Source organism: Neodiprion pinetum, chromosome 2 (genome assembly GCF_021155775.2).
Source record: "Neodiprion pinetum isolate iyNeoPine1 chromosome 2, iyNeoPine1.2, whole genome shotgun sequence".
In the NCBI taxonomy this organism is placed as follows: Eukaryota; Metazoa; Arthropoda; class Insecta; order Hymenoptera; family Diprionidae; genus Neodiprion; species Neodiprion pinetum.
In genome coordinates this window covers 42,407,826-42,419,358 of record NC_060233.1, presented here as the reverse complement: position 1 = coordinate 42,419,358, position 11,533 = coordinate 42,407,826, and the positions used below count along the sequence as shown (strand labels likewise).

The 11,533-nt window shown below is 38.0% G+C and overlaps 4 protein-coding genes across 4 annotated transcripts; 1 reads left to right on the top strand and 3 right to left on the bottom strand.

Moving 5' to 3' along the window:
• Window positions 1-118: 118 nt before the first annotated feature.
• Window positions 119-1,832, bottom strand: LOC124212702 (28 kDa heat- and acid-stable phosphoprotein). The gene is made up of 5 exons (XM_046613054.2): window positions 1,633-1,832; window positions 1,383-1,480; window positions 1,159-1,296; window positions 676-809; window positions 119-567 (listed from the first exon to the last, which is right to left on the bottom strand). Exons 1-5 carry the CDS (start codon window positions 1,640-1,642, stop codon window positions 351-353), a joined length of 597 nt encoding a protein of 198 aa, XP_046469010.1. The 5' UTR covers window positions 1,643-1,832; the 3' UTR covers window positions 119-350.
• Window positions 1,833-1,926: 94 nt separating this feature from the next.
• On the top strand, window positions 1,927-2,937 carry l(1)10Bb (BUD31-like protein). The gene is made up of 3 exons (XM_046613057.2): window positions 1,927-2,170; window positions 2,250-2,372; window positions 2,532-2,937. The coding sequence occupies exons 1-3, from the start codon at window positions 2,077-2,079 to the stop codon at window positions 2,747-2,749; spliced, it is 435 nt and encodes a 144-aa protein (XP_046469013.1). The 5' UTR covers window positions 1,927-2,076; the 3' UTR covers window positions 2,750-2,937.
• A 1-nt stretch (window position 2,938) lies between these two features.
• On the bottom strand, window positions 2,939-8,952 carry LOC124212697 (cytokine receptor-like factor 3). The gene is made up of 6 exons (XM_046613049.2): window positions 8,916-8,952; window positions 4,419-4,876; window positions 4,040-4,329; window positions 3,557-3,969; window positions 3,343-3,473; window positions 2,939-3,277 (listed from the first exon to the last, which is right to left on the bottom strand). The coding sequence occupies exons 2-6, from the start codon at window positions 4,824-4,826 to the stop codon at window positions 2,945-2,947; spliced, it is 1,575 nt and encodes a 524-aa protein (XP_046469005.1). The 5' UTR covers window positions 4,827-4,876; window positions 8,916-8,952; the 3' UTR covers window positions 2,939-2,944.
• Window positions 7,888-10,843, bottom strand: LOC124212701 (uncharacterized). Its single transcript, XM_046613053.2, has 5 exons — window positions 10,472-10,843; window positions 10,202-10,377; window positions 9,504-10,117; window positions 9,323-9,428; window positions 7,888-9,061 (listed from the first exon to the last, which is right to left on the bottom strand). Exons 1-5 carry the CDS (start codon window positions 10,696-10,698, stop codon window positions 8,919-8,921), a joined length of 1,266 nt encoding a protein of 421 aa, XP_046469009.1. The 5' UTR covers window positions 10,699-10,843; the 3' UTR covers window positions 7,888-8,918.
• Window positions 10,844-11,533: the final 690 nt, after the last annotated feature.

The window sequence follows — 11,533 nt, the reverse complement described above, 5'->3', positions numbered from 1 at the left end:
CTTAATTACACTATCTTAGCATTCACTGTCCGTTTGAAGCGTTTGAAGTGTTGATTCAGTTGCTCTCTGCCGGGCGTTATTTTTCGGAAGATAAAGTTTTAGTGAATTCGAAGTGTAATGAAAATTAAAGATATCTTTAATATTAGTTTAGTAAACTGTATTCATACAAATAAATACAAATCCATGAAACAAACGTAATAGACCGCTTAGTGATTTTTGTTTGGTTGCTTCAATAAATTGCGATGTAATTACGCGAGTGAAGAGAAGAGTGAGTCTTTTAGTATTATGATTATAATATGGTAATAGTAATATTCGTCATAATTCTTATTATAAAACGATTATTAATTGCACTAGGAACGTTTTCCCAAAGCCTTCTGTGTTAATTCCGTCTTTTTTTGTTGTGCCAATTCCTTTTGTTTCTTTTCATCCTCCCGCTGTTTAGCAGCCTCTGCTCGCTGCTGCTTAATTATTGCTAGCCGAGCCAGATCCGCACGTGCTTCATCTGTTTTACCCTCAGCATGGAGTTTCTGGTAGTTTGCCTTTGCTCTTTGTTTCTCCAGTTCTTCCCTACGACCCAAAACGTATTGTGTTACAAGATTGGAATAACTACCAGTCGAACAACACATTGCAAATCATGTTGCATTCAGAGTAGTTATTTATCAGATCAATAAGTACCTTTCTCTTCGTGAAAGTTCGGGCTTGGATGATTTCGCTAGCGCCTCATTCAGCTGGGATAATTTCTTCACTTTTTTCTGCACCCTATTCGGATTTTCTACTTGAATTAGATTTTCTACCCCCTTTGCTTTCCCCTGTAAATAATGGATTTTATTTATATGATTCAAGGAGCTGGTTCACTATTGGTAACATAGAATTGTTTTCGTAATGCCATTAGGTTTTGAGGATTGAAAACAAGCAAAAATAAAAATGGCAAGGAAATGTGAGTCACACAGTTGTCGGTAACATGATGCAATACATTTCTTAATTAGACGGTATCACGTGACTGAATAAAATGATGTTTGTTGAACGAACTGTGCCATCGTTGTAGGCAATAGTTTTGATAAATTAAACTACCGACAATAGAATGATGGAAATCTTGAATGTCATATAAGTTTTCGTGTAATACGGAGAAAAGTAAGAGTTTCAAGGAATCCGCATTACATCTGGGTCCGAGTCCGACTCGGATTCACTGTCGCTTTCCGATTCAGACTCATCGACTTTCTTCAGCTTGTCACTGCCAGCTGCTTTGGATTGTTCCTGCTCCTCCTCTTCACTGGAACTCGCATCTCCTCTTGTTTGCTGTATTCAGATGGGTTACAAGTTTATTACAGGCAAATTCCGGGACGTGTATTATTGCTCACAAAAGTTAACCTCAAAATGCTAACCCTCCACTGTCGTTGTTTTTCTTCCTGCCTTCGCTGCTCCTCCAACTCTTCAGGATTCGTGAAGCGGCGATTTCTGCCCTTGTGATTAACGAACTTTCCTGGAAAATATGCGATTCTATTGGTTATTCGGTCCGCGGGAGTCCAGAATGATTTCAGTACAAGAACGTGCTCGTGTATTACATTTCGTACTTGTACACTGGTATTTCGTACTGATTACGAAAATGGAGATTTTCACCTCCCGTCTACTAACCTCGTGGCATTTTTCGGCGAATCAAATATAGGATAACCTTCGACGAATATTGGATAAAAAAAATTCCACAATTATGTATTTATCTTCACTCCGCTGGCCCTAATTTTCACTCGATACTCCTAACCGCTCAGTCTCTTGTCAAGCTCCGTATTGCTGCTTTAACAGGCAACTACTACGAGCAACCCAGTTCAAGGACAAACTGACGAGCATACGCTTGAAGCGATAAAAAAACCTACAACATGCGCCATCTGGCGAAATTTTTTTGCACACACCTGGGTCTATCATCGCCAGATGCCATTGTCATGAAGTATTACTTCGTGGCCATTGTCTGCTTCTTTGATTGACCAATGACCAGGAAGGAATTTGCGTAAACGTCAAACAAAACCATTCGAAGTAGTATTCGATTGATTAGATTGATTTACTTTATTTCGCCTCAAGTCGAGTATGCCGAAAGTTCGAAGAAGCAAGAAGCCACCTCCGGATGGTTGGGAATTGATCGAGCCAACGCTGGAGGAATTGGAACAAAAAATGCGAGAAGGTTAATAATCAATCCATACGATGTCGACATAACCAAAGATTAGCTCAATTTCACAAATTTCTTGCTTCATGTTTTACAGCTGAAACCGAGCCACACGAAGGAAAGAGAAAACAAGAATCGTTGTGGCCCATATTTAAAATTCATCATCAGAAATCTCGTTACATTTACGATTTATTTTATCGTCGCAAAGCCATCAGCAGAGGTTAGTAGTGGGCAGAACCTTAATGTTTGGAAAAATTTTGTTCGTGAATTATCTCTCGTTCCAGAGAAAGAGAAGTATAGATTGAATAAATATTAATCAAATACTACTCGGAAATTTCCTCACTAATTTGTATTGATTTGGGCTTGAATTTAATTTCAGAACTCTATGATTACTGTCTCAATGAGAATATAGCTGACAAGAATCTAATAGCCAAGTGGAAGAAGGTTGGTTATGAGAATCTGTGCTGCCTGCGATGTATCCAAACCAGAGATACAAATTTTGGTACAAATTGCATCTGCAGGGTTCCGAAGGGAAAGTTGGAGGAGGGAAGAATAGTCGAGTGCATCCATTGTGGATGTCGCGGTTGCTCCGGCTGATGGAATGAATGTAAAATCATTATGATAATAATAATAATATAAGGCACTGATTTATTTAAAAATTCATAACTCGTTCAACGGGGTGTAAGTAAATACTTGTCTGTGTCTGTTTTTTTTCTTCCTCTTTTTCATCTCTTCCAGTATTTTGTTTCCTTTTTTATGTAAATAAAAGCATTCTTGTACGTGTATCTGTTTCTATTTGATCATAAAGTTCCATTTGTTGTGTTCTAAAAATCTGGCTGCAAAGTGCAGTGGTGTTTGTATAGTCCAGTCGTAAGTAACGGCCTTGTTCGCGCATTCTATGGTCATTCTGAGCGTATCGTCATCCTTTTTCTCACTCGTGAATATTATCCTTGTGCCCAATTGCATTTTGGGCAATTGCATCAGCTTCTCTTCTCCGTCTATGAATATGTTACCATTTGGCGTTATCAAAAGTGCTCTGCTCCTCTTCAAGCTTTCGTTCACACCATCAGGTTCTAGTACTAGTCCAATTCCTTCATTATTGCTCCCTGACGCTGTCTCTAAGAACTATAGTATATACATCGGTCATTATCAAATGTATATTATTCATTTTTCCATATTTATTAACTTACTTTGAACTCTATAATGTGGTCCGTGCCGAACTGTGCACTCCGAGATAACAGTGTGCTAAGATTCCGTGTAATCTTGGTAGCAATTCGGCCACTGTTTGTAACAAGATAGTCCGCATTGTTCATGTCCCAAGCTGAAATCGAGATTATCGAATTAGATTTGGGTACTACAATGTTTGTTTTTACTGACTCGTGTTTTTTTGGCATTGGCAATTACAGTAGGCTGGTATTGAAGTTCGGGTAATCCGATGAATGCTCCAAGCAGTGTCGGGCATTTGGATTCCCACCCTTAGGGTGATTGGTTGATCGACGGGTATTTCTCTGATGAAACATGACGTGTCAGGGCCTACGTAAACAGTTTCAAAAGCAGGTGAAGTCGGCTCGATAATTTCTCCTAGTGCTTTTTGCACTATGAATGTTTGCTCCTCGGAAGCATACTCAGGATCTACAATGTGCCACTTTAGCCGTAGACCTGCTGGTCGATCAAGTACTTCTGTAAACTGTGCAGGACCCATTCGCAACACACAGCCCAAGCACGATATTCGATCTAGAATTTCTTTCTTTGCTTCCTCACTAGGTGGACTGAATGTCACGTAGGGTAGCTCCTCGAGCATCGGAACTGCTGGTATCCTAAAATTTAAACGTAAAGAAAAGTAGCAATTGTATAAATGACATGATTGAAAATTACTATGATGCATACCTCCCCATGTGGCTCGTGGCGGTGATAATCTTTCCAAGTCTGTCTCTGTTGAAGGTAACAGGATTTGTGAGCATAGTATCTGTTAACACTATCAGATGTCGAGTGCTGCGAATTTGAGCGTCTACTTCTTGTTTGCAGGCTCTCAAGGGAGCAAGGCCTTCGCATTTAAGCACCTCGGTTTCCAATTTCACTAAATCTCGTCTCTTCTTGATCTCCTTACACAAGTTGTCCAATATAAGCTGATATGTTTCATCAATGTTCTTCAATGTTCGTTCACTGCTGTTTATTATCTACAATGAAAAGAACAATAGTGTTTCCTTTGCTGTGATAGTGCCTTCATCCTCATCTAATTCTAACAATAAGACTGGAAAACGCCTACCTGGTCGTCTGCATTTCTGAGGTCATTCAACTGTTCATCTAATTTGGCTAAATACTCTTCAGCGGATTTGATGATATCCTTAATGTGTGCTTCTACTTGTTCTGGCAGCTGGACTCCTTCGTCACTAATGCCCTCCTCAATATCAAGCACAGAGTAGTCGAGATTCCAGTTTGCATCAATATGCTGTTGACACTGTTGTAATCTGCTCATTGCATTTTCTAATCTCGTCGTAAGCTCATCTTTTTTCGTATTATTGTCTCCAGCCTCCTTTATTTCAGTGAAACTGACTTGGAGCCTCGGCTTGGACACTGTATTTTTTGTACACGGTAAACTGTCACTCTGGACATCTTTTTCCTTGTTGATATGTTGTGCCAAATCCATCGGTGGTTCCAATGCTTGCTTCTCCATCTCTGCAGTTTCGGCTTTCCAATTGACGTCAGTTGGTATTTGCTCAGTTTCTAGAATTTCCGATGATAAACTAATTCTATTTTCGTCAGAATTACAAGTTCCACATTTGTTATGTATTGAATTGCTGATATTAGTGTAAAAATTATCATTGGGTGCAAGAATTGATGTAAGGTAGTTATTGATGTCATAGGAAATGGGATCACTGGACAAGCTTGGATCATCTTTTTTTGGATCTACGATTAGTTTGGGAGAATGATCGATTGATCTCAACAGGCCAATGTCTAAAGTAACAGGTCTATCATTTCTACAAAGTATTTTTCCACTTAAAGCCCTTTTGATGCGTTCATCAAGAGTAGCGTTTTCCGCAGACACTATTTCTTCTGATAACGAATGGTCTTGTACCATCTCATCATTATTTGCATCTAACAAACATCTCAAATTACTCATATCTGCAGGACGAATATCCTTCACTATGTAATCTCCTAATACGTGCAAAGTTGAGGGAAAAATTTCAACTTTCTCCGCTGTATTTCTCACGGTACTTTCTACTGCTTTAGTTTGTTTGACGTCTCTATCTAATCCATGATCTTTCACATAAGCGTCAAGCATGCCTTTCTGCGTTGTTACCATTTCATTGAGATTTGCTATGACCTGCTTGATACTGGAAATAGAGGAATAGGAAATGGAGGAATTATACAACCCAGGTTTTGAAGGATACTCTAGAAAATTCTCTCTGTATTTACTTGTGATGTCAGCAGTGGCATTACTTATTATGTTGATTTGGGGTAGCCTAGATGATATAATATTATCCAATGGGGGATTCACTATGGTTCTTCTATTATGTTCTACTGATTGACCCTTTTCTGCACAACTATTACTTGAGATCGAGTTAAAATTGTTCCTTATACATTCACTCTCAGTACATTTCTCTTGCGCATCACTAACCTTCATTGCAAGTTCCTTTATGTCAAACAAGCAATTTTCTTTACTCTTTTCTGCAAGATACTTAGATGTCAGTCTTTGCCATGAATATTGATATTCAGGCTCAATTAGATGAAGATCTTCGGTTGAAGTGAGCTTTGAATGGTTTTCACAATTTTGTACCTTCGGTTTAGAATTACAAACGTCATCTAATTGTAAGTTTTCATTCTTCAATGGTATTATCTGCCATGAATATTTAATCTCTACTTGCTGATCGCTTAGATTTCCATCAACATTGAGATGACAGTTAACTGTTCCCAATTGTTCCTCATTACCTTCACGAGTTAACGAACAGTCTAACAGATCTTGCCGAGAATATTTGAGTTCTGAGTCAATGTCTAGTTGCTCCGTACAAGGGAGAATATGGTCATCTGAGTCTAAAGTTGTACGAAGTAAATCGTGCAATGAATACTTTAATCCAACAATCCTTGGAAGTCGTTCGTTCGAGTTATCCCCTAATTTTTCAACTTCTTGTTTCCCGGAATGGGATTCGGGATGAGGGAGAATACATGGTGAGTATCTTTTTTCAATAATACACTCATTGGAGTTATTAGAACATTCTAAATTTAAAATATTCGATATTAAACTCTGCAACAGGTAGTCAACATCCATTGATAGTTGTATCATTCGATCATTAGTATCTGTATCATTTGTGACGAGTTTTATTTCATTTTCATATTCATCTTCACAGGAATCTTGCAGACATCCTTGATCTTGCCGCAAGAAACTTACTTTAGCATCACTCGTCAGCTTATTCATATCACAATCATCCAGATCAACATCGCATTCTTTTGTAGGAATTGAAACTTGATTAGCAACTTGTTCGTGACACTCCTGGTTACTTGTAGAAATACAGAGGTCAGAATTTATACAATCTTCCAAACCTCCTTTCGTACATTCGATTCGTTCGTTATTGTTTGAATAAGCATGATGGAAAGAAAAAGTTCCAACTGGTTTTTCAGTTACATTTGAACTAACATTATTGGCCACAGGAGTTCTAAGATCATATTCAGCTTGAGTGCTTGGTTGAGCAGCATAATCGACGTTGCTCTCACTTTCCGAACTTGAAATCATATTTAAGAATACTTTTGTTAACGAATCGTCTATCATGTTCAGTGATTTGATAGAAATACACGACTGAGTTTCGAGAGGCGTAGGTACAGTGTTCACTGAGTCTTTAGATGATTGAACCGAAAGCTTATCTACTAGTGATATCTTTGGAGTCGGTGAAATACTACTTCTATCACTTTGACCAAATTGGAATAGTTCTGAATTTGATGATGAGCTTGGCTTTTCACTCCTTAATGATACTGATCGTTTTTCATCCATATGAGCATTCTTTGTAAGCACATTTTTTCGGGGATGATAACAAGATTGGGATTTGGGAAAGACATCTATACGTGCTTTCGTCGCATGTGTGATATCGCTCACCTGAGAAATTAGTTGAGGAACAAATGAAAAAGAGTGAGTATACCAGGAGGCTAATTTAAATATAATCCTAAATAGTAGATCATCACTGTGTTTCACCATTAGTAAGGGTTGGTTTATGGAACGCACCTGAATCAATGGATCAATACAGTTCTTTCGGAGGTTTTCACAATTCACAAGGGGTTTCAACGCCTGTGTATCAGATCTCTGCATTTTGGCAACTCCATACTTTTTCTTTTCAGTTTTTTGTTGAATGGGAAATAGTTTCCCAGGAGGAGGAGGCAATTTTACCGGGACCATCACATCTTTGGTTATCAACATAATGTCTGGTCTCAAGAGTGGTAAAGCGTTTTGTTTCATGTGCTTCTTGCGTGTTTTTGATTTCGAATTCCGATTATTATCCATTTCTTCAAAGAAAGTTTCTAACGTAAAATAAGGAAGTGAGAGATTCAATTGTAATGAAAATATGAATTGCGATTTTCAGTATAAAATACCAAAAAATTATCGGGTCCCGGTATAAAACTACTCAAGGCTGATAATGGAATTGGATGGTGAAAAACATGAGAATAAAGGAATAATTTACACGGTGAGGGACTGTGATCGAAAACCATAATTTTTCAAGCTTGGTTAATTGAAGAAGCAAGGCATTAAATAATAATAAAATATGATTAGTTTTTATTGCATCTTAGCTTTTCAGTTCAAAATTACAGTATTGCAATCACGTTATAGGTTAGAAATATCTTAAACTTAAAACAGCAATATGCAGCGCATTCTCTTACGTCAGGTTCACCCGTAAAGAATGTTGAAATCTCGTACGAAATTGAAATGCTGGTAAGGATTGATGACAAGATAAAATTAAACCGTTCATCGGGTGTGGCTGAGGAAACAGGGATAAAAAAAAAGCTCATGCAGCGGGTGAAAGTAATTTAGAATATACACAGTTTTCTACGTATTATTTGTTTGTATAAAATTAACTGACGTTCAACTGATTCTTCAGCCGGTTCTCCGATGGTGAAACGTTGATTATTGATGCGGCGATTACTCTTTACATAAGATATGAAAATGACCCGATTTTGAAGTCATGCTGTTTTAACTACATCGAAATTTAGAGGTGTAAACAAATTAAGTGAGACCGAAAAATAATACGGCATTGCTATATTTAGCGGTTACTTTGGGCAGAGCTGTCATCTGTGAATTACCAGAGAAACTCAATGGTGCTAGAAGGGTTGCGGTGATTCAGGCGCTAAACACAATGCAGAAGAAATTTAACAATACGAGACGATTCATTGATCAGTTACAATAAATAAATGTTGATGAATTTTCTGACAGTCAATCAAGTTTCACCAACTAGGACGTTCTCGAATTTTTAAATATCTCCGTCCAATATATTCGGCGGAATGTTGTCGGCAAAACTTCGCATTCATTTCCAAACACAGCTTATATCTAAAGTTTATCTTTCGTTTCTTAAAATTGGGATACTTGTAACATCAACGGAAAAAATAATAATAAAATGTAAGACTTATACAACGTTAAATTACGACTTTGCCGAAGCTCGACAGCAAACGGCAATTTGTTCTCAGTTTTAAAAAGTTCGTCCTTTGCATGTGCGACAAAAATAAAGCGTTATTGATTTATGAAAACAAAAAAAAAGAACATGGATGATCTGTGATAAAAGTGTACCATCTACTCGGAACTTCCACGGTACATCAATCGAGGTTCAATGAGTTGTGACCAATTTAGGACAAACGCGTTCGAATCTTTGTTCTCTGTTTCATCGGTCTCAATATCGAACTTTCCCTGTGGAGCTTGTATCTCTCTTTTCCCATCTAAAAAATAGTGTATTAAACAAAAGATATTATAAATTTTGAAATTATGAATTTCTTTCGATAGTTTTTTTTCTCGATGTTGGCAAAATTATAATTGCTATTTTCTCTAGAATTCGATAGAACTATTTTACGCTGAATAACCCCGATTTCTCAAATGATTAACTTCTTATTTATCGTATATAATCCTGCACTAATCTCAAAGTCTCTTACTTAGGATCGTAAAAAAAACCAAAAGATAGTAAAAATCAATTACTGCTGTACCTATGATCTCGAAGACGTAGGTTGAATTGTCCGGCAAAATTTGAGATACTTGCGCAGTCACATACTTTGAAACTTGCGGCGTGTAGTCTTGGCCCATCTTCAACATCTGAAACCACCATTTTAAATTAGTCCCTCAATAAATTGATGTAGGTTTTCATCCAGGAGCTCATCGAGCATTTACCTTGAACCCAATGATATCGTTGACTCGTGCCTTGCTCTCCATTAAAACGTGTTTCTCAGGATCTACCTTTACCTCTGTGAATCTTGTAGGGGTTTGGCAATCTTCAGTTGATAATTCCTTGACTTCGTAGGAATCGTGTCGCGGTTGCTGTTTTTTTTCAAGTTTTTTCTGTGCTGCAAATGTTATCGGTGTCGAACTTTGACGCAGGGCTAAAAGATTGGAAAGACTAGAGTTCGGGACAGATTTACTCCGAGGGGTGGTTTCTCTCGTTGAAGGCTTCCTGGAATCGCACGAGGCAGAGCTATCATAGCTGTCAAATTCTTGCTGCTCGACATCGCCAAAGCGTATATGCTTTCCGTTAGGAATCGTGACCGAATTTATTATCTTTGGCTTCTTGTATTCAGACTCAACTAGTTCAGCTGCAACAGGTTCTTCTGGCTGTTCTTTGGTCTTAGACTTTCTTTGACGTGTGCGTTTTCGCTTATTTTTAAAGGGTGGCGAACCTTGCACCAGATTTTCATCCAGCGTACCAACTTCCATCTTTGATTCTGACGCGCTCTCTATTTGAGAATCATTCACCACGCTCAGAAATAATGTATTTCCATTGGTAGTTTCTGTACAAAGAAACGATAATAACAATTACATAAAAAATTTCAGTTTCAAACTGTGGGGTTTGAATCATTAAGAATTAGTCTCACCCGTTGAGTTGTGAAAATCATTTCCATCTGCGATCGAACCCTTTTCATTCTTTTCCTCCGCAGTGGGTTGTTTATGTTTTTTTGAAGATGAAATGATGGAGCTTGTATCGACCTGAACATCTGATTCAGCTTTGCCAGAATCTTGATCATTTTGTAATCCAGTGCCAGGTACAGCGCTGAAATATAGGACGTGTCGCATTTTGGGTAAGTAGATTTGAATCGCGATTTCATCAGAACGGAATAGAGAGACAGAGATAATGTGATACTCACACGATTGTTTCATTTTCTTTCAAAATACGGGCGTCTTCGTTCGGCGGTAAATACTCGCCGGTGTGAAGGAGCAAGTGTAACGGTTGTTGTATGTCGAAAACCTTGGCGATGTGATTTTGAAGGTGGCAGATGCAAGTTACCGTGCCTTTGTCGACGTAGACCCAACTGAAACGCCTCACGTCATCGTAGAAGGCCGACAGGTCGACTTTCACCCGGAAATTGCACATTTTTTGGGTCTTCGCGTGCCCGTCAGGATTTGAGGTTATTCACTCGGCTCTCACGGAATTGATTATTTTCAACGATACCACGTGTAGTGCCACCCGGCGAGATACAGAACCGCCTCAACCGAATCCAATTCCCCGCGTTTTGACATTCAAACTGTCAAGCTGACAGCCTCATAGATGTCAGCTCATGCGTCGATAACTTTGACAAAGCGGGAAAAAACCCGCGAAAAGTATGGATTCAAACACTTTGGAGGTACTTTAGGGAAATCTGTGTCTTCGCAAGTTTACTAGAGTTGTTACACTATACAGCAACTGAATCTATACATATCTATAATATGAAGATCAATATTATAATTTTACATGCATGTTTAAATATTCGAATTCACTAATCCCGTATCACCTCGAATTACATCGAGATAATTAAATTGTAATGCCTAAAATCTTCGATAACCCATAACATCCTATCACGAAGTTGAATTGATTATTCAGAAATCAATTACCACGACAAGCACCGTAATTAATTATCTTGTTCTGATAGTATCTCATAATTCCTCCGCATAACGATTCTCATTCCGTTCGTCGATTTTTTTTTTTTCGTCAATATTCTCGTCAGAAAGATCTCATTACCATCAACTTTTTACGCAGGATGCTTCTATTCTTTCTCATGGTTTCGCATGATTTTGTATGTTATAGAATTATATACATAATATGTTATTAAATGAACATGTTCGACTTATGATGAAATTCATTGACTATATTCTTCGGGCTTGCGTTCGATTTCTGTTCAACGTTAGATATCAGGAAAGTAAAATGCAAGTTGTAGCATACGATAAAAACT

What these genes read in the sequence shown, in the direction of transcription:
- LOC124212702 (XM_046613054.2), bottom strand. An exon ending in AAAAACAACGACAGTGGAGG is followed by an intron (nt 1,297 to 1,382) that starts GTTAGCATTTTG and finishes ATCTGAATACAG; the next exon opens with CAAACAAGAGGAGATGCGAG. An exon ending in GAACTTTCACGAAGAGAAAG is followed by an intron (nt 568 to 675) that starts GTACTTATTGAT and finishes TTTGGGTCGTAG; the next exon opens with GGAAGAACTGGAGAAACAAA.
- LOC124212697 (XM_046613049.2), bottom strand. Translation starts at nt 4,826, where the DNA reads ATGGAGAAGCAAGCATTGGAACCACCGATGGATTTGGCACAACATATC. An exon ending in TCAGAAATGCAGACGACCAG is followed by an intron (nt 4,330 to 4,418) that starts GTAGGCGTTTTC and finishes TTTTCATTGTAG; the next exon opens with ATAATAAACAGCAGTGAACG. An exon ending in GCCACGAGCCACATGGGGAG is followed by an intron (nt 3,970 to 4,039) that starts GTATGCATCATA and finishes TTTAAATTTTAG; the next exon opens with GATACCAGCAGTTCCGATGC.
- LOC124212701 (XM_046613053.2), bottom strand. Translation starts at nt 10,698, where the DNA reads ATGTGCAATTTCCGGGTGAAAGTCGACCTGTCGGCCTTCTACGATGAC. An exon ending in TGATTTTCACAACTCAACGG is followed by an intron (nt 10,118 to 10,201) that starts GTGAGACTAATT and finishes TTCTTTGTACAG; the next exon opens with AAACTACCAATGGAAATACA. An exon ending in CTACGTCTTCGAGATCATAG is followed by an intron (nt 9,062 to 9,322) that starts GTACAGCAGTAA and finishes ACTATTTTTTAG; the next exon opens with ATGGGAAAAGAGAGATACAA.